A 24,759-nucleotide genomic window follows, 5' to 3' on the forward strand; every position below is an offset into this window, starting at 1 on the left:
AGTAGATATCAGGAGATGTCATTACAAATTCTCCATACCTCCTACCTTACTCCAATTAGAAGATTTAAGATGGGTAACCTCCCCTCAGACGAATGCTTAAAATGCCACGCCCCTGCGGCAAACCTGATACATACCTTATGGTCTTGTCCCTTAATACAATCCTTCTGGAAAGAGGTCATCTCTTATGGTGCGCAGGTGACTGGGAAACCTCTCCAAGCACATATAGAATGGGCCCTATTCAGCAATCCCACTTCGTTCACACAACTAACAAAAACTGAAAAGCACCTCATGGGAAGACTGGCTGCAGCAGCCAGGAAAACAATACTACAACAATGGCTACACACTGATCCCCCTCCATTGGTATTAGTACAACAAAAGTTACATCACATGTTCCATATGGACTGGTTGGAAACTGTAACCAGGAAAGAACATGATACACCGAAATTCTTCAACACCTGGTCTACCTATATATCACACCTCCCACAACGGATCAAATGCCTCACGATCTACACTTTCAGACATACGCCATGGTATGATATGGAAACTCTCAAAGGCCACCCTTTGCTCATGGAATCATCCCAACACTTGACAACATTGCAACAAGAATTTTACAATCCGATACAGCACCTCCCAGAAGTCATCAAGCTAACAGATTGCTGACCTCTTATCTAACTCTCCCCTCATAGGATCTACGTCCCCCCCCCATGCTTTTCATCGCAACTGAGCTGAATGTTTAAATTGTTATTGAAATGTTTACGTTTGATATCATAATCACTACAATCTCTGCTCCGTGAAAACATGTCAGAATATATCTTGTGATTTTGCTTTATCACCTCAAATAAAAACAAGTTATAAAAAAAAAAAAAAATACTGAATTACAATACAGAATTATTCCCCCAAAAAATAAACAATTACACCAATTAGTAAGCACACAAGAGATGTTTTGTCCTGGCAACAAAATGTCAAAAATACCTTTCCATCAGTAAAACATTTGAATCACATAATTGCCAAAGTTTCTATACTTAATGTGACTTTATAGTCCCCACTCGCAACCACTCCATCCTACACACTTATACCACTGAATGATTGCTTTTCAACTGGAATACTTATTATTTACAGAAGCTATTGAAGGTCTCTAACCCTCCACCCTTAAGTCACATCTTCATCTAATAAGCACACACTTTATAAATGATGTATCATGTTACCATATATCAGTTAAACTGTATTTGAAAACTTCTGATTACACAAACCAGGACAATTAGTGATGCATACAGAAGTTTGGTCCTAAGGTCTTCCTTAGTTGCTTCAATAAATTTAAAGTTATTAATGACTGACAGCTTGTAAATTCTCCACCACACCAAAGCATCCCCTGTACTTGCAAATACCTAGCGGTATAATTTGCTCTATCTGTACTGAATATTTCAAGGCAAAATCTGAGCAATTGTTTCAAATTGTTTTTTGTCACTACCTTTATGTTTCAGAATTCTATGAATTTGTTAACTCTCTCTAGCACTTTATGAACTGCAAAGGTTATATTCAACATAGCGGTATGCAAGCTCTTTGCCCTTATATTTACTACTGTTAAATATCTATTGTGCATAAACAATATACTCCCTGGGGGAATAAACCACATTTCTTCAAAAAAAAAACAAAAAAAAAAAACTACAGACTTCCAGCTTTAATTCAGTGGGTTGAACAAAAAGATTGCATAAAAATTTGAGGAACTAAAGCCTTTTTTAAACACAATCACTTAATTGCAGGGGCTCAAAAGCAATTAGACAATTGACTCAAAAGCTATTTCATGGGCGGGTTTGGGCAATTCCTTTGTTATGTCCAACAATGAAGCAGATAAAAGCCCTGGAGTTGATTTGAGGGGGGGGGGTACTTGTAGGTGGAAGATTTTGCTGTGAACAGACAACATGCAGGTGGAACAAGCCATCCTTAAGCTGCAAAAATATAGAAAACACATCTGAGAAATTGCGACAATATTAGGAGTGGCAAAATCTACAGTTTGGTACATCCTGAGAAAGAAAGCACTGGTGAACTCAGCAACGCAAAAAAAGACCTAGACGTCCACAGAAGACATCAGTGGTTGATGATCGCAGAATCATTTCCATGGTGAAGAGAAACCCCTTAACAACAGCCAAGTGAACACCACTCCAGGAGGTAGGCGTATCGATATCCAAGTCTACCATAAAGAGAAGACTGCATGAAAGTAAATACAGAGGGTGCACTGCAAGGTGCAAGCCACTCATAAGCATCATGAATAGAAAAGCTAGATTGGACTTTGCTAAATAACATCTAAAAAAGCCAGCACAGTTCTGGACAAACATTCTTTGGACAGATGAAACCAAGATCAACCAAGATCTAGCCCCCCCCCAGCATTAAAACTAGAACAATACTAAGATCTCTACTTTTACATGGTAAAAAGTTAATATTGAGTATGTGGATGAACCCTGTTCCACAGCGAAGGAAATTATTACCCTAGTGAAAAATAGACTTGCAGTGATAAAACTGATATATATGTTCAGACAATGCCCCTAAAAGTTTGATGCTGTCAGGGGGCCCCTGGCTGGAAGTCTGCCCAGAGGCTAAATTAATGTATGAGCTCTGAGACAAAGCCACGATTTACTCAGAGACCTGATAAGGCAAACCTCCCTAGTACATGGTAGTCCTCTTAATAACCTGGCAGCTTCCTCACTAGGCTTGTTATAATATGCACCAAATGTGTGAAACCACCAGAATGTCATCTGTATAACTCTGTTTACTCAATGCCTGAAACTATCTGCAATAGTACTGTTCTGTTTTCTGTTTGTTTGTATACAATGTATAAATAAAATCCTTTAAAAAAAAAAAAACCTGTAGTAGAGCCTCCCAATGTTACAGGTAATCAGAGCAAAATACGAACTTGATAAAAGACATTGTCACCATTTGCTGAAAAGCTGCCGGTCTAAGTCGGATGCCTGTAAAGCAGGAAGAGATGCTAAACCTGTTCCAGAGAATGGGAGCAAGAAAGAGAATAAAGTAAAGGCTCATAACCAACAAATCATTTGATTATAACTTGAAAAGCCTTCAGGCAAAGTAATGCTTATTATGCAGAAACAGAAACTTAATTTTCTGCTTGATAATTTGCGACGACCCTAAGCTTATCTTCTCAACAGCTGCTCAGAGCCCACTGAGCATGTGAGTGTCACAGACACTTTCCAAGGTGGTGACCTCCTCTGGCAAGTCCCGGATCATTGCCGTTATTGAGATGCTGAAACTTTAGGTTGGTACAAAATTTCAGTATGTAAAAGATGACATTTTTAGCTATATTCATTTTTAGGGTTTAGTTCTCCTGAATAATCTAGCACTAATTCCCTATGTGCCATTTTGAAGGAGAAGAGGAAGAAATACTTCCGCTCAGGAATGTCGCCTCTAAATGCCTATGCTTTGACAATGAGTTTGGACAGGCTTGGACTGGGACTGAAAATAAGCCCTGGCATTTAATACTACAGAAAGCCCCAAACAGCCCACACCTGCCTACTAAATAGATACTTTATAATGCATCTTACAGCAGCTCCTCTACCTTTTGCCAGAATTCACAGATTGCCAACTCAGGCCCAAATTTGGATTTGTTTTAGCAGAAGAGAAAGTTGAAACAATGCAAAGAGCACCTGTTACTGAAAAATACACTGATCCGCACAGCATCAAATCCATTATTGATGAAAACAAAATGTGGCTGAGCAAATTCAAAGACCCATAAATTCCACTCCTCTAAATGTCTATGTCTAAAAGCAAACATGTCGCCTATCTGTTTCTGAGGGGGAAAAAAAACACCACACTGTTTTAGAAACTTTAAACCCATCGTCAGATATGTTATAGAATGGCCAATTCTAAGCAACTTTTCAATTTGCCTTCATTATTTATTTTTTTATAGTTTTTTGATAATTTGCCTTTTTCTTCTGACTCTTTCCTGGTTTCAAAAGGGGGTCACTCACCCCATCTAAAATCAAATGCTGTGTAAGACTTCAAATGTATTGTTATTGCTAATTTTTATTACTCATCTTTCTATTCAGGCCTCTCCTATTTATATTTCTCTTATTCAAAGCAATGCATGGTTGTGTCAGAAAGTCTAAAATAAAACCTCACTTTAGCAGTAATCTGCTTTGTCGAGTGCTCACCTTTCTACAATCCATGGCAACTTATCCAAGGTACACCTTTAAAGGATTGATGCACTTGGTCTATATAGAAAATATGACCCTAAAATACAGAATACGTTTCCAAAATTTTTTTATCCTTTGTGATGTGTTTTATTTTACACAAAACAGTTACTCTCTTGTCTATCTTTAAAGGGGTGGTTCACCTTTAAGACAAAGACACATGCTCAGATTTGGGGAGGATTAGTCGCCCAGCAACAAACCTCCTCTTCTTCGAACTGCCTCCCACCGGTTAGAATGTAAATCGCCGGCAGGATGGCAATTGGTGCGCTTCGTTTTCCGAAGTCGCCTCACGAGGAAACTTCGGAAACTAAGCTCTCCGAGCGCCGGTGGGAGGCAGTTCGGGAAGAAGAGGCGAACTATCGCCAGGTGACTAAATCTTCCCGAATCTGACCATGTGTCTCTGCCCTAATTGTAACTTGTAGTATGTTATAGAATGGCCATATTCTAAGCAACTTTTCAATCGGGTTTCATTATTTTATTTTTTTTATAGTTGTATAGTTATTTGCCTTTTTCTTCTAACTCTTTGCAGCTTTCAAATGCTCTGTAAGGCAATAAATGTATTGTTGTTGATACTTATTATTCCTCATTTTTCTATTCAGTCCCTCTCCTATTCATTTTCCAGCCTCTTATTGAAATCAGTGCATGGTTGCTAGAGGAATTTACACCCAAGCAACCAGATTGCTTAAAATGCAAATAGAAGAGCTGCTGAATAAAAAGTGAAATAACTCAAAAACCTTAAATAATAAAAAATGAAAACCAATTGCAAAATGTCTCAAAATATCACTCTCTACATCATACTAACAGTTATCTCAAAGGTGAACAACCATTTTAACATTATAACAAAGCACAAATCATGCCTTTTTGCCCCTCTTATACATATTCGTTAGTTCTATCAATACATGCCTCTAAGGGTTAACTATATAATACACAAAAGCCGCCCCTGAGTTCCTAAAAGTCCTTGTACTCCCAACAATCTCCCCCCCCCCCGTTAGTTTCCACTTTCATGTCATTGTGAATTTGATCATTTACGTGAGAGGACACAGACCTGTATGTAAGGGAACTGAACTAAACACAGCCAGCAGTACTGTCAAGACTAGCCAAAGTCAGCTATAAAACCAGACGAAAACTAGCCAAGAGGCACTTCAAAAGTAGCTCAAAATAACACATGTGCAGTGAAAAAAAAAAATGAACATATGTGAAAATACGCCTTTTTGAATTTCACCGATTTGCACATTTTTCCGTGAAGCAAAATGGGACACATTTGCCCCCTTCACCAGGGGCTTAAATACAGAGGGAGGTATGGAGGCCCCACGAGGACTGAATATATATACAATTTCAATAAATATTGGTTACAGGGCAACCCTTTTGAAATAAAAAAAAATAACAAAAGTGGTATAAAGGTAATACCTTTATTGGCTAACTAATATAATCATAGCAAGGTTTCAGAATATTTTAGTTCCTTTTTCAAGCTGATTACACTGAAGATGTGGTGTTCTCTGGTATATATACAACATTCAGCTCATAGGTCAAATGACCAACAAAAAGAAATATCAATCTGTGTGTAAAGTGTCAAAGTCATTTACGAAGGGATCTGCAAGAGACAAGCAGATAAGGTACAAGATAATGCGGGTCAGAGAGGCAGAGTATAAATTAGGACTGAATTATTGGAGTGTAGAATAAAAAGAATTCCATGTGATCTTAGTCCAGATCCAGACATGTTGGTATTTCTGAACTGGTGCAGTCCTTTCTTAATCCACATAATTAGCCATAAATCCTAGGCCCAGGTTTAGTTCCTTCTTCAGGGAATTGGTAAAACAGGTCAACCTCTAGAGGCATTTTGGTGGCCAGCATATTTTTGCCCCAAAATTGTCTGAAATTGAGGAAAGTCACCTGAAAATGTTAGAATACTTAAGAGTGACGGGAGACTGTGGTACAGAGCCCAAAATCTGGTAACTCCCAACTTCTACACAAGTCAATCCCATTTAGGGTTGCCACCTTTTCTGGAAAAAAAATACCAACCTTCCTATATTCTTGCCCTTTTTTTCCTATTAATAACATTGGCGTTAAGCCTGGCCAGTAAAAATGATGGCTGATCCCAATGTTATTAATAAGGGAAAAAAAGATAAATATATAGGAAGGCCGGTATTTTCTCCTTAAAAGGTGGCAACCCTAGTCCCATTGTATGCTGGGCATTGTAGTGTTACATTAAATTTGGCAGTCAGCAAATTGTTAAACAAAAACTACATTGCCCAAAATGCATCAGGAGACACAGCCTTGGCACATTAGGGCAAAGAGGAAAAACTTCGGCTGGTTTACAAAGTAAAAATCACCCAAAGTAGCCCAAATCCGTACTTTTTGTACTTTCAAAACCCACCTGCACTTTTAAATTAGTAGCCCAATTTGGTTGGAAAGCAACCAACCCTGACAGCCAGTCATCGTCAACAGAAAACACGCACTTGTTAAAAGACATGTTGTGACCGAGATGTTTACGCCACCCACCGGCTCCCGTAGTAACACGCTATGGGCGGGGCATCATTGCTTGTATCCAGGGGGAAGAATAGTAGCGCCGCGTTTACTTCCGGGTCTGCAGTGGGAATACGAATTGAGTTCCGGGTCAGTGGTTGGCCCAGTCTAGTGAGCTCTGTTAGTGTTATCCGAACAGGAATATTCCCCCCTCCGTCTCAGAGGGGAGCGGCGGGGGGAAAGATATGGATAAACTGACCATCATTTCTGGATGTTTGTTTCTGGCAGCGGATATCTTTGCCATCGCCAGTATCGCCAACCCGGACTGGATCAACACGGGGGAGTCTGCCGGTAAGTAGCGGGGTAGGGAAGGTGTTGGGCTGTATGTGTGACTGGAGTAATAGGAAGCAAATGGGTTGCACGCTACTGGATAGTCGCTTTGTTATAGGAGACGTCTTGGTTTTAGGGTAGGACCAAATAGCATTTGCCAAGGGGGGTCGCTTAGACTAAAGGTTTAATCCTTTATGTAGCACTGTTCCAATAATGAATGTGCAGCCCTCCAGCTGTGGCCACATTGAGATTTAATAAGTACCTTCGCTTTGAAGCCAAGCAGAACCCTCTTTCCCCCTGCACACACACACAAACACACAGTTGTCTTATCAGATCAATTGCAAATTCAGAGAGAAACCCATTTGGAAGGGGTGTACTGCAATTTAATGTAGATGTATCAGTGTGGCCCTGCAACATGAATATATCAAAGGGATCCTGTCATCGGAAAACATGTTTTTTTCCAAAATGCATCAGTTCATAGTGCTACTCCAGCAGAATTCTGCACTGAAATCCATTTCTCAAAAGAGCAAACAGATTTTTTTTATATTCAATTTTAAAATCTGACATGGGGCTAGACATTTTGTCAATTTCCCAGCTGCCCCAGGTCATGTGACTTGTGCCTGCACTTTGGGAGAGAAATGCTTTTTGGCAGGCTGCTGTTTTTCCTTCTCAATGTAACTGAATGTGTCTCAGTGGGACATGGGTTTTTACTATTGAGTGTTGTTCTTAGATCTACCAGGCAGCTGTTATCTTGTGTTAGGGAGCAGTTATCTGGTTACCTTCCAATTGTTCTTTTGTTTGGCTGCTGGGGGGGGGGGGAAGGGAGGGGGGGTGATATCACTCCAACTTGCAGTAAAGAGTGATTACAGTTTATCAGAGCACAAGTCACATGAATTGGGGCAGCTGGGAAATTGACAATATGTCTAGCCCCATGTCAGATTTCAAAATTGAATATAAAAAATTCTGTTTGCTCTTTTGAGAAATGGATTTCAGTGCAGAATTCTGCTGGAGCAGAACCATTAACTGATTCATTTTGAAAAAAAATATTTTTCCCATGACGGTATCCCTTTAAGGCCTCCACACACTGGCCGATATAAAACGAGTCGGCAGCTTATTAGCCTGTGTGTGGGGCCATCCGATCGGTTAAAAATCCCGTCGGATCTCCATAGCTAAAGCATGGAAAATATAGCTCCATTCCCCTTTTGGTCTTTAAAGGGATACTGTCATGGGAAAGAATTTTTATTTCAAAATGAATCAGTTAATAGTGCTGCTTCAGCCAAATTCTGCACTGAAATCCATTTCTCAAAAGAGCAAACAGATTTTTTTATATTCAATTTTGAAATCTGACATGGGGCTAGACATTTTGTCAATTTCCCAGCTGCCCCAGGTCATGTGACTTGTGCCTGCACTTTAGGAGAGAAATGCTTTCTGGCAGGCTGCTGTTTTTCCTTCTCAATGTAACTGAATGTGTCTCAGTGGGACATGGGTTTTTACTATTGAGTGTTGTTCTTAGATCTACCAGGCAGCTCTTATCTTGTGTTAGGGAGCTGTTATCTGGTTACCTTCCCATAGTTCTTTTGTTTGGCTGCTGGGGGGGAAAGGGAGGGGGTGATATCACTTCAACTTGCAGTACAGCAGTAAAGAGTGATTGAAGTTTATCAGAGCACAAGTCACATGACATGGGGCAGCTGGGAAATTGACAAAATGTCTAGCCCCATGTCAGATTTCAAAATTGAATATAAAAAAATCTGTTTGCTCTTTTGAGAAATGGATTTCAGTGCAGAATTCTGCTGGAGCAGCACTATTAACTGATTCATTTTGAAAAAAAATTTTTTTCCCATGACAGTATCCCTTTAAACACCAAGTAGGTTGGATTATGGTGAATGAAAAATTGGCTAGCTTTCTTAACAATACCCACGATAAGTAGGGTTGCCACTTTTTCCGGGAAAAAAATACCGGCCTTCTTATGTATTTATCATTTTTTTCCTATTAATAACATTGAGATCAACCATAATTTTTACCGGCCAGGTGGCAACCCTAACAAGTATTAAAAGTTTGGCAACCATGGTTGGACTACAGACACTGTGACCCCACCACAAGACAGCTTCTTTCAATATGACTTGTATTATGTTGGGTGTGATAAGTCCACCACTGAACATATACTTGAAGCCCGAGAGGGAACTCTGGATCATTGCTTAGTGTAACATGCTTTTGTACTCAACGGGTCTCAGCCTAAGACTTTGGTGTTGTGTATGTAATAGCAGATTTAATTTAATTTTTTTTAAGGTTTATGTTTTTACGTAAACTTAATATAACAATGTTAGAGCATTATATGTAATAACTATATGCTTTATACATGTTTCAGGACATCATGTCATTTTTCTGTCTTGCATGAATACTGTATGTTTTAAAATGCAATAAAAAACTATTGATGAAAAAAATCCCGTTGGATCGCGGCCGCAGCTATGCATGTATGCGGTCCGGCAAACCGACCACCCATGTCGGATAAGCTTCAATGTGGGCATATCTGGGAGAGATCCTTTCATTTGGAGACATCGCCAAACGAGCGGATCTCAACATCTATGGCCACATTATTAAAGGGGTGGTTCACCTTTAAGTTAACTTTTAAGTATGTTATAGAATGACCAAGTCTAAGCAACGTTTCAGTTGGCCTTCATTATTTATTTAGTATAGTTTTTAAATTATTTGGTCTCTGCTTCTGACTCCAGCTTTAAAATGGGGGTCACTAACCCCATCTAGAAAGAAAGGTTCTGTAAGACTACACAGGTGATGTTATTGTGAGTTTGTATTACTCATGTTACTATTCAGACCATCCCCTAATTATATTCCAGTCTCTTATTCAGATGAATGCATGGTTGCTATGGTCATTTGGACCCTAGCAACCAGATTGCTGAGATTGCAAACTGTAGAGCTGCTGAATAAAAAGCGAAATAACTCAAACCACAAATACTAAAAAATAACAACCAATTGCAAATTGCATCAGAATACTGATCTCTGCATCATAGTAAAACTTAACTCAAAGGTGAACAACCCCTTTAAGAAGTGCCCCTGAATCTTCTAATGATCTGGTAGCTCTACCCCAAAAGCAGGTCATCTGCTATGATAACCAGCCAGTTTCTGATTTCCACTGATAGCTGAAGGTGGAGTATGTATGTATATTTTTATTTGTATAGCGCTCCTTGAGGGCAAAGCACTGTACAGCAACATATATTTCATGGGGAGGTATTCTGCAAGATTGGGAACCCAGGTTTCCAGGACTTGGATTCCCAAGTCTGAAGCGCTAGCTAGAGAAAATTGATAGGGTGGTCTTGGAGGTGGCAAAGAGATTCTTAGGTTTTTATTTGTTCAAACAACCAAGATATTGGTGGTTTGAACAAATAAAAAGAAGGGGCACTTTCCCCACTGCAGAAAACTTTGTGTGTGCGGATCCGTGATTAAGTAGTTGCTGTGTCCTAAAGGCCCCATGTTAGAAGCACAGTTTGAGGGAGACAGCCAATCACAGCCCTGCAGTCATACAAACAAATACAGGCTTCAGTTCCCTATCAGGTGAGCCTAGCTGCTAATTGGTTCCTATCCTACAGTGCTGAGTGCCACCTGCTCCCCTGCACAGCCTGGGAAAGGAGGCAGCAGGAAGTGGAACAGATGGGCGGGACTAGTAGGGTTTATGCAGAAATATTCAATAAGTCAGCCTGATACACTACTTTTTAAAGCACAATTCTTCTATATTTAAAAGAATATAATGCACTGGCACATTCTTGCTTTTACGCAAAATGTCTCCTTTAAGAAGAATAGTAACGATAATATTGATACAAGATAAATGTGGGAAAATGAACTGGTAAAGTGCCCCCTACTTTGACTCCCAGTGGAACATACAGTCTACCCTTTAATAGCCTTAATAATGCCTGCAGCCAGATTACATCTGGGGATCAACTAGAAGAAAAATTGGGATTTTGTTAAATTATAAACAAAATCCGTGCCATCAGCTAAGGCTTTAATACAAACGATCCATGATCAGGGGCATTTCCTGGGGGGGATTTTTAGTTTACCTAGGAAAAACAATCCATCGTTTTTCTCAGTAGAACCTGAGCTTTCCACTTCTGGAACACTATTTAGTGCTATAAATACCAAAAAAAAATAATATATATTCTATTCATGATATAGGGCTTGATACCAGAAAAATATTTTTTTTATGCACAAAAATTCAACTGATTTGGAAAGCATCAAGTGTCTTGAACGTGCCAATACCAGATATGTATAGTTTTATGCCTATGTCTGGCTTCTATAGATCAAAAACACACAGCAGTACAATACCGAATTTTCAAAGCACTAACCCCAATTTGGCATATTTTACATTAAGAAGCCAAAACATCCTGAAACAGTAGGTTTACCCCAGGAAACCATATATTTTTGAAAAGTACACATTCTGCCGAATCCAAAATGGGTAACTGACCTTCTACTCCAAAGTACCAAACAACAAAGCTTTTCTGAACTTAACCATTTCTATAAAAATGTATGAAAATTCTGAAAAATCACCTCTTTTATTTTGCATGGTCATAGCTCTCACAATGCTTAGGTACCAAGAGAAAACACCCTGAATATGAATGCCAGGGGTCCACTGAATAGTTTGATGCCCATTGTGCATAGGATTTCCAAAGCAGCTAATGTTTAGAGACCACAAAATTAAGGTAAGGCATACAAACGGTCCCAGAAATCACTTCAGCTACTGAAAAAGCATCACATTTACTGCATTTTTTTGTGGTGTAAAAACACAATAAAATACTTTAACTACCCAAAATCATATATTTTTGGAAAGTACACATTCAGCCGAATCTAAAATGCGTAACCATGTCTTTCTACTCCAAACTACAACATTTAACCAAAATTGTCAGTTTTGATAAAATACCTGAAAATCACCTCAAAGCTTCCACTTTCTACCATCTTATCTCCCACATAACATTAGATATCAAGAAAAAACTCCCTAAATATGAACACCAGATGTTTGCGGAACACTTTGATGTCCAATATGCATAGATTTACCAAACTGTGTGAATTACAGAGACCCCCAAATGAAAACTGTGCATATGAACACGCTGACACTATGGCTTCTGCAATTTAAGTACCTGGTATGAGTATTATATGCCATAAATCCTCCTAACCATATTGAGACCCTAGAAAAATATTCCCAAAATACACATTCTGACGAATCCAAAATGGATAATGGATTTCTACTGCAATCTATGAAAATGCAACGCTGAACCTAGCAGTTTTATGAAATTTCTGAAAATTGTCACAAAGCATTCATTTTGCTCCACATTTCATAACGTAGCAGCATAAATCATACTTAATATGAAATTCTGGGGTCTACTGAACAGTTCGATGCCCAATATGCATAGATTTACCAAACTATGTGGTGCACAGAGACCCCATAATAGATATAAAGCAGGCCAAATTTACAGGGCAAAAAAACAAATCCCAAAAAACAAAGCAGAATGCAATAAGATCACTAAAATTAAAAAAAAAAACACTAAAATCAATTGTTTTTTTTCTTTGTCTAGTTTAATAAGCAGCCAGAAATACAGTTTGAGTATTTTAGCTGAGCCAAATAGATTTTACAGACAGAATAAGTAAACAACACGTACACATAACTGAAAATGCAATAAAATGGGCAAAAATGCAATAAAACAGCTAATGCACCAAAATCACCAAAAACGGAATATAATCACCAAAATAACATATCAAAAGTATTGCACAGTGCGGTTAGCGAATACGCTATTTGCAATGGCAATAAAACATTTTTTTTTTGTTCAGAAAAAAACCTCAGGATCCAGTTTAAAAGAAAAAAAAAAAAAAAGCTATAACATTGTGTAAGTGTGTGAGTACTTACAAAATGTGTGCACATGTGCAAGTCTGTGTGAGTAATGTGAATGTGTGAAAGTACCCAATCCCCAAAAATGTGTGTAAGTGTAAATGCAAGTGTTTATTAGTGTAAAAAAGGGTGTGATTGTGTATTTTGTGTGTGTGGAGGAAGGCTTCATAAGTGATATACGGGTCAGGGGGAGTCACTTTGCGCAGCAGGAAGTGGAGGCAGCAACAAGCACAGCAGACATGTCTACTGCTCCTATGGGGCCCCTGGGTGATCGCGCCACAGGGGCCATTTTCCCCTCTTTCTGCTAGTTGCTTAGGGGCTTCTAAGCGAGCAGGGAAGGAGCAAGGGCCTCCCCCCATGTTCTGTTGCACATTGGCACTTTTATCCACCGAAATGTTGTTCTAAGCAACTTTCCAATATACATTAATCATTTTGTGTGTTTTCAAAGGACAACAAAAGCCACACATAAAAAAGTTAATATTTGTAGACAGCTCTCCCTCGCCCAATCACCCAAAATCTGCATTAATTTTATAACCTGTTCAATTAAAACCAGGCAGCTTCTGCTGTCCCTAGTATTTGAATACACTGTATCTTTTTAAAATAGGACTAAAGCCTCACATAAAAGTTAGGATTTGTGGAAAGTCCTCTCTTCTGCATTCAAGGTACACCAGTTTGCTTCCCAAATTTAAAAATAAATAAATAATGCTGCCATGTCATTCCCAGGATCCATTTTTTTTCTTCACAGTATTGTATCTTCAGGGCTACAGCAGGCCAAAAAATACTGATCCAACATCATAAGGAGCACAAGAAGTTGATTAGTTGCTATTTCCTGTGGGAATCCATAGCAACAAAACTGCCTAAAACATATCGACAGTTTGCTATGTCACTGCTACTAATACTATAGATACTGCAGGTATGGGACCTGTTATTGAAAATGCTCAGGACTTGGGGTTTTCCGGATAACAGATCTTTCTGAAATTTGGATCTGCATATCTAAAGTCTACTAGAAAATAATTTAAACATTAAATAACCATAATGGTCCTCCAATAAGGATTACTTGTATCTTAGTTTGGATCAATTTAAAGGTACTGTTATATTATTACATAAAGAGGCTATTTTTAAAAAATTTGAATTACTTGATTATAATGAAGTCTATGGGAGATGGCCTTTCCTTAATTCTGAGCTTTCTGGATAATGGGTATTATAGTACTAATACTGTATAATTTATTATAGTTTTTAATTATATTAAAGCAGTATCTGACTATATTTATCTACTGATAAAAATACCAAAAAGCCTTTCTTCCTGTAAATCAAATTCACATGAGAATTGCTATAATAAGGCCTATAACTCCAGATTAGGAAATTATCAGTTTTAGCTGTTTGAATCTTATAATTACAATTGTATTCTAATTTAGTAGTTTCTTGTTCATGGATTCCATATTGTAAAGCGTTTGAGTTTTCTTATTGTCTCATAAATTTCAAATCAATTTCTTTTCAGAGAGAATTCATTTGGCAAGTGCCAAGCTCCCACTGAAACAAAATGTTGATGCAAAGCAAAATGCTGAGACAAATGTAATTATTAATATTTACAAATTAATTTAAAACTGTATCCATGACATGTTTTGGCTTCCAAGAGCAAAGCAGAGCGTGTCATATAGGAAAACTGATGAAATAGGCATTGTCATTTACGCTATATTTAATTTATTTATACAGGTATGGAACCTGTTATTCAAAATGATAGAGACCTGATGTTTCCCAGGTACTGGGTCTTTCTGTAATTTGGGTCACCATACTTTGTCTACTAAAAAAAAAAAAAATAATTTAAAGGGATACTGTCATGGGAAAAATATTTTTTTCAAAATGAATCAGTTAATAGTGCTGCCCCAGCAGAATTCTGCACTGAAATCCATTTTTCAAAAGCGCAAACAGATTTTTTTATATTCAATTTTGAAATCTGACATGGGGCTAGACATATTGTCAATTTCCCAGCTGCCCCAAGTCATGTGACTTGTGCTCTGATAAACTTCAATCACTCTTTACTGCTGTACTGCAAGTTAGAGTGATATCACCCCCTCCCTTTTTCCCCCCAGCAGCCAAACAAAAGAACAATGGGAAGGTAACCAGATAACAGCTCCCTGACACAAGATAATAGCTGCCTGGTAGATCTAAGAACAACACTCAATAGTAAAATACCATGTCTCACTGAGACACATTCAGTTACAATGAGAAGGAAAAACCGCAGCCTGCCAGAATGCATTTCTCTCCTAAAGTGCAGGCACAAGTCACATGACTAAGGGCAGCTGGGAAATTGACAATACGTCTAGCCCCATGTCAGATTTCAAAGTTGAATATAAAAAAATCTGTTTGCTCTTTTGAGAAATGGATTTCAGTGCAGAAGTCTGCTAGAGAAGGACTATTAACTGATGCGTTTTGAAAAAAAAAAACATGTTTTCTGATGACTGGGTCACTTTAATGTAACTGCATCAGTCTCAGTGGCACTTGGCTTTTTACAATTCAGTGCTGATCTACCAGGGAGCTGTTATCTTGTGTTAGGGAGCTGCTATCTCATTACCTTGAATAAAACATAGTTTTCCCACGACGGTATCCCTTTAAGGAGCAGTAAGAAAAGAATAACAGTAGAGCATACACAATGGGGGAAGGAGAATTTGTGTGTTGTCAGCATGTTGTAGATGACGTAGGCCAAAGGAATGTATTGATTTAGCAGAGAAATCTATGTAAAAACAAATCAGGAAATGATAAGTGGACTGGGCCTTGAGAACCTCCCATAGTTAGCAGTAGATGAATCCACAAAATATTTGATAAATAGCTGATAAGGTGTGATCTGAAGAATCATAATTACGTTTGATAAATAAGTCACTATTGTCATTAGCTGGCTATGATGTGCCTGATAAAAGGTATGTAGACAGTCCGAAAAACAAGTGTGCTAATAAGTCAGTATTCGTGAAATTTACAGTATAACCAGATTTTTGGCTGGATTCTTCTGTCTCTGTTTTTCTTTTCCTCTTCCATAGTTCTGCCCTTTTTTGTTCCATTGATCAGTGTGTTTATATATGTGAGGCATTATGCATTGGAGCAGATGAGCCCACAGAGGTTCTTTCCTGGCTCAGAGCACTTGGCTCATTACAGTCAATAAAACACTGTAGTATCTCCTGCCAAATGAAAGCCATGATGTCCTGTGGCTACAGCTTCCACAAGTCACTTCCTAGTCATTCCAATAGACAGCTTCTTAGTGATTGACATGGCATGAAGCTTTTGCTGGGGCATTTTTAGGTCAGCTGTGAAATCTTCCATGTAGGCTTGTGATTCTATAGCTGTAGTAGGATGCATTGTGAGAAGTGACCCAGCATTGTATTGCGCCTTGAAATTCTTGCAAAACTTGAAATCCGCTATTTTCCTCCTGGGAAAATCTGTCTGAATGGCTGCTGCCCACATGAACATCTTTAAAGCTATCTGAACATCTGTTACACATACAATTAGCACTTTGTATTCAGAATGGAGCCTTTAAATTAGCAAAAGTTAGTGGCTTAGGGTCAGCTAAGGCTTCTTTTACATTTTTATTTATTTTCAGTAAAGTGACTTTAAATTAGCAAAAGTTAGTGGCTTAGGTTCAGCTAAGGCTTCTTTTACATTTTTATTTATTTTCAGTAAAGTGAGGGGGGGGGGATATAAAAGCAGCTTGTATTCCTGTGTAGCCTTTAGTCATGTTGCTTTTTTTTATGTAGCCAAGTTAATTTACATTTTGTATAATTTTACTATCTAGTGATGGGTGGGTACTACTAAGGCCTACAACCATTGTCATTTTGGGCAATTCTTCCAACTTTCCACTTTTTTTCCCCCACTACAAACACCATGTCTTGAAAAAGTACTAGATTGTTCTTAGTGCCATTCTTTTTAGGCGACCTTTAGACTAGGGATGCGCCGAATTTACTATTTTGGATTCGGCCGAACCTCCATATCCTTTGTGAAAGATTTGGGCGAATACCGAAATTAATCCGAACCCTAATTTGTATATGCAAATCAGTGAGTGGGAGGGAAAAATAGAGCCACTCATGAAGTGTGAGGCTAAATCATTTTTTACGTCCTTGTTTTGTGACAAAAAGTCACATGATTTCAATGAAGAATTCAACCAGTAATAAAAAAAAAAAACCCCTCTCCAGCCTACCTGCCCCCCCCCCCGCCCCGGGCAAATGCCCCTAAATTTTTACTCACTACACCATGCAGATTCTGGCCTCTGAGTTCACAGCAGCCATCTTCTTCTTCTCCGGAAATCTTCATGTTTTGACAGCATTTTAGGCGCATGCGCAGTTGGAGTAAATTTCCAGTGCGGAGCAACTGCGCATGCGCCGAAATTCATAAAAAAAATTTGTGACTTTTGACGCAGTGGTTCGGGACCGGAAATTTACTCCAACTGCGCATTACGGGTTGAATTCTCCTTTATGGAGAGGCCAGGCGCAACAATTCGGCTGACTCCGAATCCTGCTGAAAATGGTAGAATACTAGCCGAATACCGAATCTAATCCTGGATTCGGTGCATCCCTACTTTAAATAAGTAATACACGGGAGACTAAAGGTGGCCATACACGGATAGATCCGCTCGTTTGGCGATGTCGCCAAACGAGCGGATCTCCCTCCGATATGCCCACCTTGAGGTGGGCAATATCGGGCTGATCCGATCGTGGGCCCTAGGGCCCAACGATCGGATCCTAGCGTTCACCAAACGGGCGGTCGGATCGCGGGACCGCATCAACGAACAGATGTGGCCGCGATCCGACGGGATTTTTAATCCCATCCGATCAAGATCTGGCCGACTTTCGGCCAGATCTCGATCGGGGAAGCCCGTCGGGGGCCCCATACACGGGCCAATAAGCTGCCGACACGGTCTGTCGGCAGCTTTTATCGGCCCGTGTATGGCCACCTTAAGGGACATATTTATATGAGAACATCTGAGCAGAAACTCGGATAGTCCGGATAAATGGGCATTGCCCCGTCCAGTTCCTGTAAATATGGAGATAAACTCCAGCATCATTTTGGCATTTGCACCAGAGCCCACCAGACCTCACGCAAACTTTGCATAATTTTAAATGTCACAGCTTTAATAATAATAATAATAATAATAATAATAATAATATAATACAGTCAGTGTTTATATATTTGCACTGGGGTTCATTTGGAGAGGTTGAACTTGATGGACACATGTAACTAGGGGGGTTATTTATCAAAGGTCAAATTTTAGTGATATGAATTTTTTAAAACTCTCAGAAAAAAACTCGACTTTTGCGTGTCAAATTTTTCTTGACACACAGCAATTTTTTTTCTCCCATTGGAGTCCATGGGGTGTCATTTTCGAAGTGAAACTTGGCAAAAAATTGGCTCATTGCTACTATTAACATCTTGAAATAGTTCAAGGGACATCTGCAATTGACTTCTACATGAACTCGGCAGGTTTTAAGTGGAGAATAGTCGAATTAGATCTGTTTCCAGGGTCGAGCTGTGATAAATCTCACTTTCGAATTCAAATTAGAGTTGATGGTTTTAAATTCGAATTTGTAAGTTTTGACCAAAAAGAATCCAGGATTCAGTTCGGGATTTAGCCAGGATTCGGCCTTTTTCAACAGGATTTGGATTCAGCCAAATCCTTCTGCCCGAACGAACCAGGGAAGGAAATCGCGTGACTTTTTGTCACAAAACAAGGAAGTATATGAAATTTACATATGAAAATTCGGTTCGGTATTCTGCCGAATCTTTCACGAAGGGTTCGGCTGAATCCAAAATAGTGGATTCAGTGCATCCCTAATTCAAATATACCACCTTAGTAAATCTGCCCCTATGTGTTCAGCTACCTACCAATCGTCATATGATTGGTACATGCATTTTTGGCAGACAATCCTGACTTATCCTTGTTCCTGCTGGTGCTTTTCTGTTTGTTTAAAAATGTAATCTTCTGATAGACTGTCAGTAGTACATGGCATAAAATGATATGGGCAGGATGGCTGTGCAAGACAAATGCATAACAAGCCTTTTTATTTTCTGAATTGACTTGGTCTTTAAAATTCTAAGCCATGAAAGACATGTTAAAGGCCTTTCTACATTATTCCTTCTGGTCATTGGAGACGTTCCCTAATCAAATCTTGGCAAGTCCAGACTTGTTTTGAGCTTAATCCGGGAAGTTGTGACACAATACAAGACAACTGCATTAAAGCACATGTAATTGTTTAACTTGCCCTTAGCTGTGCTTTGATGCTCTTCCATAATGCATAGCCTTATAAGCATTTCTGTGCTAACATCATAGGCACGGAAAAGAATGCTAACGGTCAAAGCTGACAGGATGGGTCAGGTGCAATTATCTCAACCTCGCTCTGGGCCCAAGTTGAGAAGTTGTGAGTTCAGGACTTTTGTTGGCCAGAGAATTGCCAACCATTTGTCTTTAGATGTAAATCTTAAATTGCAGGTAGGGGCATAAAACACAATTAGCGGGGAAAAATACCGATCATTTTATTAGCTTCAGCTTTTAATGGGTGTTGTATGAATAAAAACCCATTAGACATTGTTTTATATTGTGCTTTTCTGGGGTTTAGTTTGATTTTTGTATTGTCTTTGAAAGCAAATAGACACTAATTTATTTAGTTTTTGGCTGAGATCCATGTTGTTCCACTCCACATGTAATTGTAATTATTAAACAGATTCTGATTTCATGGATGTTGGTTAAGAATGTGCAGCTGGGATTAAAATGATTGTAAAAGTCACTTTTGATTTACTTGTTTGGATTATAGTGTGATAGAGTGGATACGTGTTTATCACAGTGTGGAGTCCTGCATGGGGTCAGGTCAGGTACCTGCGGAATACCCACAAAGTTTTCATTTTCGGGCAAAATTCCCTGATTCCTTGGTCGTGCAGCCAGTCTGTGGGTGACCCGGCTGGGTACCCAACAAAGGTTTGGGCTTGATCCCTTCCACCCACCCTTGTGTGTAACTGTATTTGATTCAACATTGTTTGAGAACATTAATAGTATACAGATTTATAATTACATAAGTGATATTTCCGTACATGGACTACCTTATGTATTCCCCATGTGATTCCTTGGTTGAGGGCCAAGGCCCGACTCCCACCAGGGACTCCACACCGTATCAAATTTGCGGGTGCGACCTCTGGCTTCATATATGAGCTTAATCAAAGGTATGACAGCATCAACTTAGTTGATCCAAGAATCTCTTGTGGGGGGGGCGGGTCCCATCCAATGCATAATCATACTTTTCTTGGCGTAGCATAATAGGGCCTGGAATCGCAGCCTTGCATGGGCGGTAGGCAGTAGATGTTCAACTACCCCCAGTAGACAGACAATGGGAGATAGCACCTGCGGGAAGTCAAGGGTGGTTGCAAGGGAGGACTTCTGCCTGCCCACGCCCCCTTTGTGACGTCACTGCGGGGCAAGCGCGGGTCTTTAAAAAGAGGGAAGGAGCGGGTTTGGGAGGGGCAGTTTAGGTTCGGTACGGGTCGAGAAATTCTCGACCCGCACATCACTATTCTACACCTAGGACAGGTGTCATCATCTTTTTTTACCCATATTGTTCTTCCAGTTTTTAATTTTTTTTTTTTTTTGGGAAGATCTGTACCAGAGTGATGTTACTTCCAGTTTTGCATGCCCCTGGATCGGGTGAAGGTTAGTTGGCCTGTTACAGGCCTGGTAGTGGGAACATGGGGGTCAAATTGAGGGTTCGGGTTGCAGGTACAGGTTTCAAAAAATAAAGACCCGCGTAGGACTCTATAACCGTGTTGGGTGGGAAATTGAATAAAGTATATAATATTAAAAAATTGGTCTGTGTGACCTGGTTTAGAATGAGGAAAAAGGTAACATTTTAAATTCTGGTGGTTTTGGGGCACAATAGGTTGAAAACAAGTTTCTCTTTATATAACAGGTCTTATATAAACAACAAACTACAGTTAACCAGCTGTAGTATCCTTACTACGGCACATTTGTCCTCCTGTACTGAGAGAAAATAAAGATATGGCTACTTATGTATGTTGCTGTTCTTGTTTTTCAGGAGCTCTCACAGTTGGCCTCGTCAGACAATGTCAAACTATTCATGGACGTGACAGGATCTGTATTCCACCAAGGCTCCCACCTGAGTGGGTAACCACTCTGTTTTTTATCATCATGGGAATCATATCATTGACTGTTACATGTGGGTTGCTAGTGGCTTCCCATTGGAGAAGAGAAGCTACAAAATATGCCCGCTGGATAGCATTTACCGGCAGTAAGTGGACGCCAATTTTACTGAATATATTTCAGAAAACTCTTTAAGCTCTCGGTTACATTTTTGCTCAAAAAATCATTTAGGGATGTCACAAGGATCATACTAGAAGGAAACTGACCAAATCCTTCCTGTTGTCCAGCAGGAGGCATGGTCCAGCAGGTCAATTATCCGTAATTGACCTGACTTCCATTTGAACCATTTCGTTCACGAAAATGGGGCAAAATTAGAATTGTATGCTTTGCCAGGGAGTTTTATTGTCCTGCATTTGCAGCCCCCAGTGACCACTATCCTGAGACCCTAGGCCAACGTTCCTCTTTAATACACTGACCCAGGGTACCTTTCTTTAGGGCACAGCACAGCCATCTTTTTCTATTTTTCCATTTAATGCATAATTGGCAGCACAAGAGGTAGTTGGGAAAACAGAATAAAGTGGTTGTGCCCCACTCTGATGAAACATACCGTGGAGTAAGGAGTGCTGGCACGCAGGATCCCAGTATGGCAATTAAAATCACTGGGCTGGCATCCATTCAGTGAATGTGACTTTTACTGACCTTTTTAAAAGCCAGCTGTTGCTATCAAAAACAAGTAGAGTCTTAGAGGCCCATTTATCAAATGTCGAATTTCGAATCAATGTGAATTTTTTTTTTATTCGAATATACTCACAATTCGACTGGGAGGTTATTTCAGAAAATCTTCGACTGTCTTAATATTCCATGGAATGCCATGGAATGGTTCCGAACCGAAAATTCAAATCGTCTTATCAGTGCAGGGCAACACTGCATTATAGTTCACATGCAGTGTCCTGTTTTGTGGGAATATTGATCTTTTTTCACGGTTTCTGCACCTTTGATTTAGGTGTTAGGTGGCTATATACAGGCTAATAATAGCTACCTACTCGTCCGCTCCAGTGCAGTCAGCAGCTTTTGGGCCCATTTATGGAACACTTCCAACGGCCTTCTTGACTGATATTTCGCTACAGGTTTAAAATGGTTCAGGACTGCGTCAGCACACTGATGACTAATTCTTAGCGCCTATTCTGATTTAATTGTTTTGCTTGGGTTGATAAACCATCGGATCATCCAAATGAGGAGCAGTATGCTGGTGGACAAATTGGGTAAAGACCTTGCCAAATGAGCAGCTCTTAAAGCGCCCACTTCTAATCCTATTAAATTACATTTATTTCTGAATAACCACATTATTTTATTTGGCCTTGTTACATAGTTAGTTACATAGTTAAATCGGGTTGAAAAAAAAAAACCAAGTCCATCAAGTTCAACCCCTCCAAATGAAAACCCAGCATCCATACACACACCCCTCCATACTTTCACATAAATTCTATATACCCATATCTATACTAACTATAGAGTTTAGTATCACAATAGCCTTTGATATTATGTCTGTCCAAAAAAATCATCCAAGCCATTCTTATAGTCATTAACTGAATCAGCATCACAACATCACCCGGCAGTGCATTCCACAACCTCACTGTCCTGACTGTGAAGAACCCCCTACGTTGCTTCAAATGAAAGTTCTTTTCTTCTAGTCTAAAGGGGAGGCCTCTGGTACGGTGATCCACTTTATGGGTAAAAAGGTCCCCTGCTATTTGTCTATAATGTCCTCTAATGTACTTGTAAAGTGTAATCATGTCCCCTCGCAAGCGCCTTTTTTCCAGAGAAAACAACCCCAACCTTGACAGTCTCCCCTCATAATTTGTCTTCCATCCCTCTAACCAATTTAGTTGCACTTAGTCTCTGCACTCTCTCCAGCTCATTTATATCCCTCTTAAGGACTGGAGTCCAAAACTGCACTGCATACTCCAGATGAGGCCTCACCAGGGACCTATAAAGAGGCAGAATTATGTTTTCATCCCTTGAGTTAATGCCCTTTTTTATGCAAGACAGAATTTTATTTGCTTTAGTAGCCATAGAATGACTGCCCAGAATTAGCTATGTACAAAAAAATTGTGAAAAATGTATTTTTTTTTCTCTCTCCACAGTGATCCTCTTTTGTATGGCAGCATTAATATTCCCAATAGGATTTTACATCAATGAAGTTGGAGGCCAACCCTACAAATTGCCCAACAACACAGTAGTTGGATCATCTTATGTACTTTTTGTTTTATCCATTTTCTTTACTATAGTAGGACTATTATTTGCAGGCAAAGTATGTTTACCTGGTTGATTTAAAGGAATTCACTTTTATTTTTTTACTTGGAATGGATCATTTCATTTTTGGGGGTGCGATTGGTGGGTTTATCGAAAGACTCCTGAAGACATTGCCTTCGCAGGAAAGGGACATGAGAACCGAGAAGACAGCGGGCATTTTGACATTCTCGCTATGCACTTTGGATCAAAAGGAGAGCCTTTCTTTTCCGTAACCAAATACAATTCTCATTGACTTATCTCCTGAGCATAAACATGCAGTCAGGTCTGCACTGTGACAGGACTTGTGAAGAATGCTTTACACTGACAAGCAAACCGACCTTTATTACTGTACCCAGTTCCCATTTTTATCGTCTGATTATGGGAATTGAAGAGGAAGGGGAAAAAAAAGCAGTATTTATGAACTTTGCCTACATCCTAGCGGTATTCCCAGGCCAAGTGAGGCTGGCCTCACTTCCAAGAGGAATAGAGAACTGGAGACTGAGGGATCAGTATGTTGAAATAGGTTCAACGCACCAACGAGCTAAGAGATCAAACTTGAGCAACACTGTGGTGCCTGATGGCTCAAAACTTGGTTACCCCATTTCGGTTTGTGTTCCTCCTCCCTTCAGCCTAAAGGAGAAGAAAACACATTTTACACTTGGTGGTGCCAAAAGTTAGGCACTCCCAAGTGACTACTTTTACTTACCGGACACCTTGGGTCAGCACTCCTATTGGCAGATAACCGCACCGGCCGGGGTTCTTCTAGCCACCACCATGGAGAGACCCTCTTCCTGCTTCTTTGAAAACCGATGAAGCAGGAAGAGGATCTCTCCATGGTGCTCGCTAGAAAAACTCTTTAGAGCCGGTGCGGTTTTCTGCTGATCAGGGGAACTGGCCCATGGTGTCCGGTAAGTAAAAAAAGTCACTTGTGGGTATGCTTCCATTTATCAATGTTCCTGTTGGTATTGAAAAGAGGGGTGTTTGAAAAAGTTCTAAAAGGTGCTTTTCACATTGAAAGGGAATATTCCAATCCGTAAACATGACAAGAAAAGATGCCGAAGTATTCCGCTTCACCTATATATCTGTAGGAGGAACTTTAAAAAAACAAAAAGAGAGTAAAACACTAATGTCTTGGGGTGGGATGGATTATTCATTTATATTTATATAAATATATATATATTTTTTGCTGACGCAGTATAAAGTGTATATACAAGCAGCAGCTCCTGGAAGAGAACGCTAAATGCTTTTGCTTGAGAAATCACTGTGGCGTGCAAACTGGAACTCGCTAGAAGAAAAAGCCATTTTTCCAAAGGCCTGTTAGTGAAGTCTTCAGTTTATCTCACTAGCTGTAACAGGCCTCACATGTCTTTTCTTCCATTCCCACGTCCATTAGGTGCAATTTTACATTCAACTGAACTTCCCTGTAGAATATTTGATATTGAAAAAATCTTCGCTCCCAC

General features: G+C 39.5%; 1 protein-coding gene across 1 annotated transcript; it reads left to right on the forward strand.

Moving 5' to 3' along the window:
* Positions 1-6,845: 6,845 nt before the first annotated feature.
* mosmo.S (modulator of smoothened S homeolog) lies at positions 6,846-24,404 on the forward strand. The gene is given in 3 exon segments (NM_001091868.1): positions 6,846-7,016; positions 20,943-21,155; positions 23,152-24,404. Coding segments are annotated over 3 exon segments (504 nt in total). The 5' UTR covers positions 6,846-6,910; the 3' UTR covers positions 23,337-24,404.
* The last annotated feature ends 355 nt before the right edge of the window (positions 24,405-24,759 follow it).

This window comes from Xenopus laevis, chromosome 9_10S (assembly GCF_017654675.1).
Source record: "Xenopus laevis strain J_2021 chromosome 9_10S, Xenopus_laevis_v10.1, whole genome shotgun sequence".
NCBI classification, from domain to species: Eukaryota; Metazoa; Chordata; class Amphibia; order Anura; family Pipidae; genus Xenopus; species Xenopus laevis.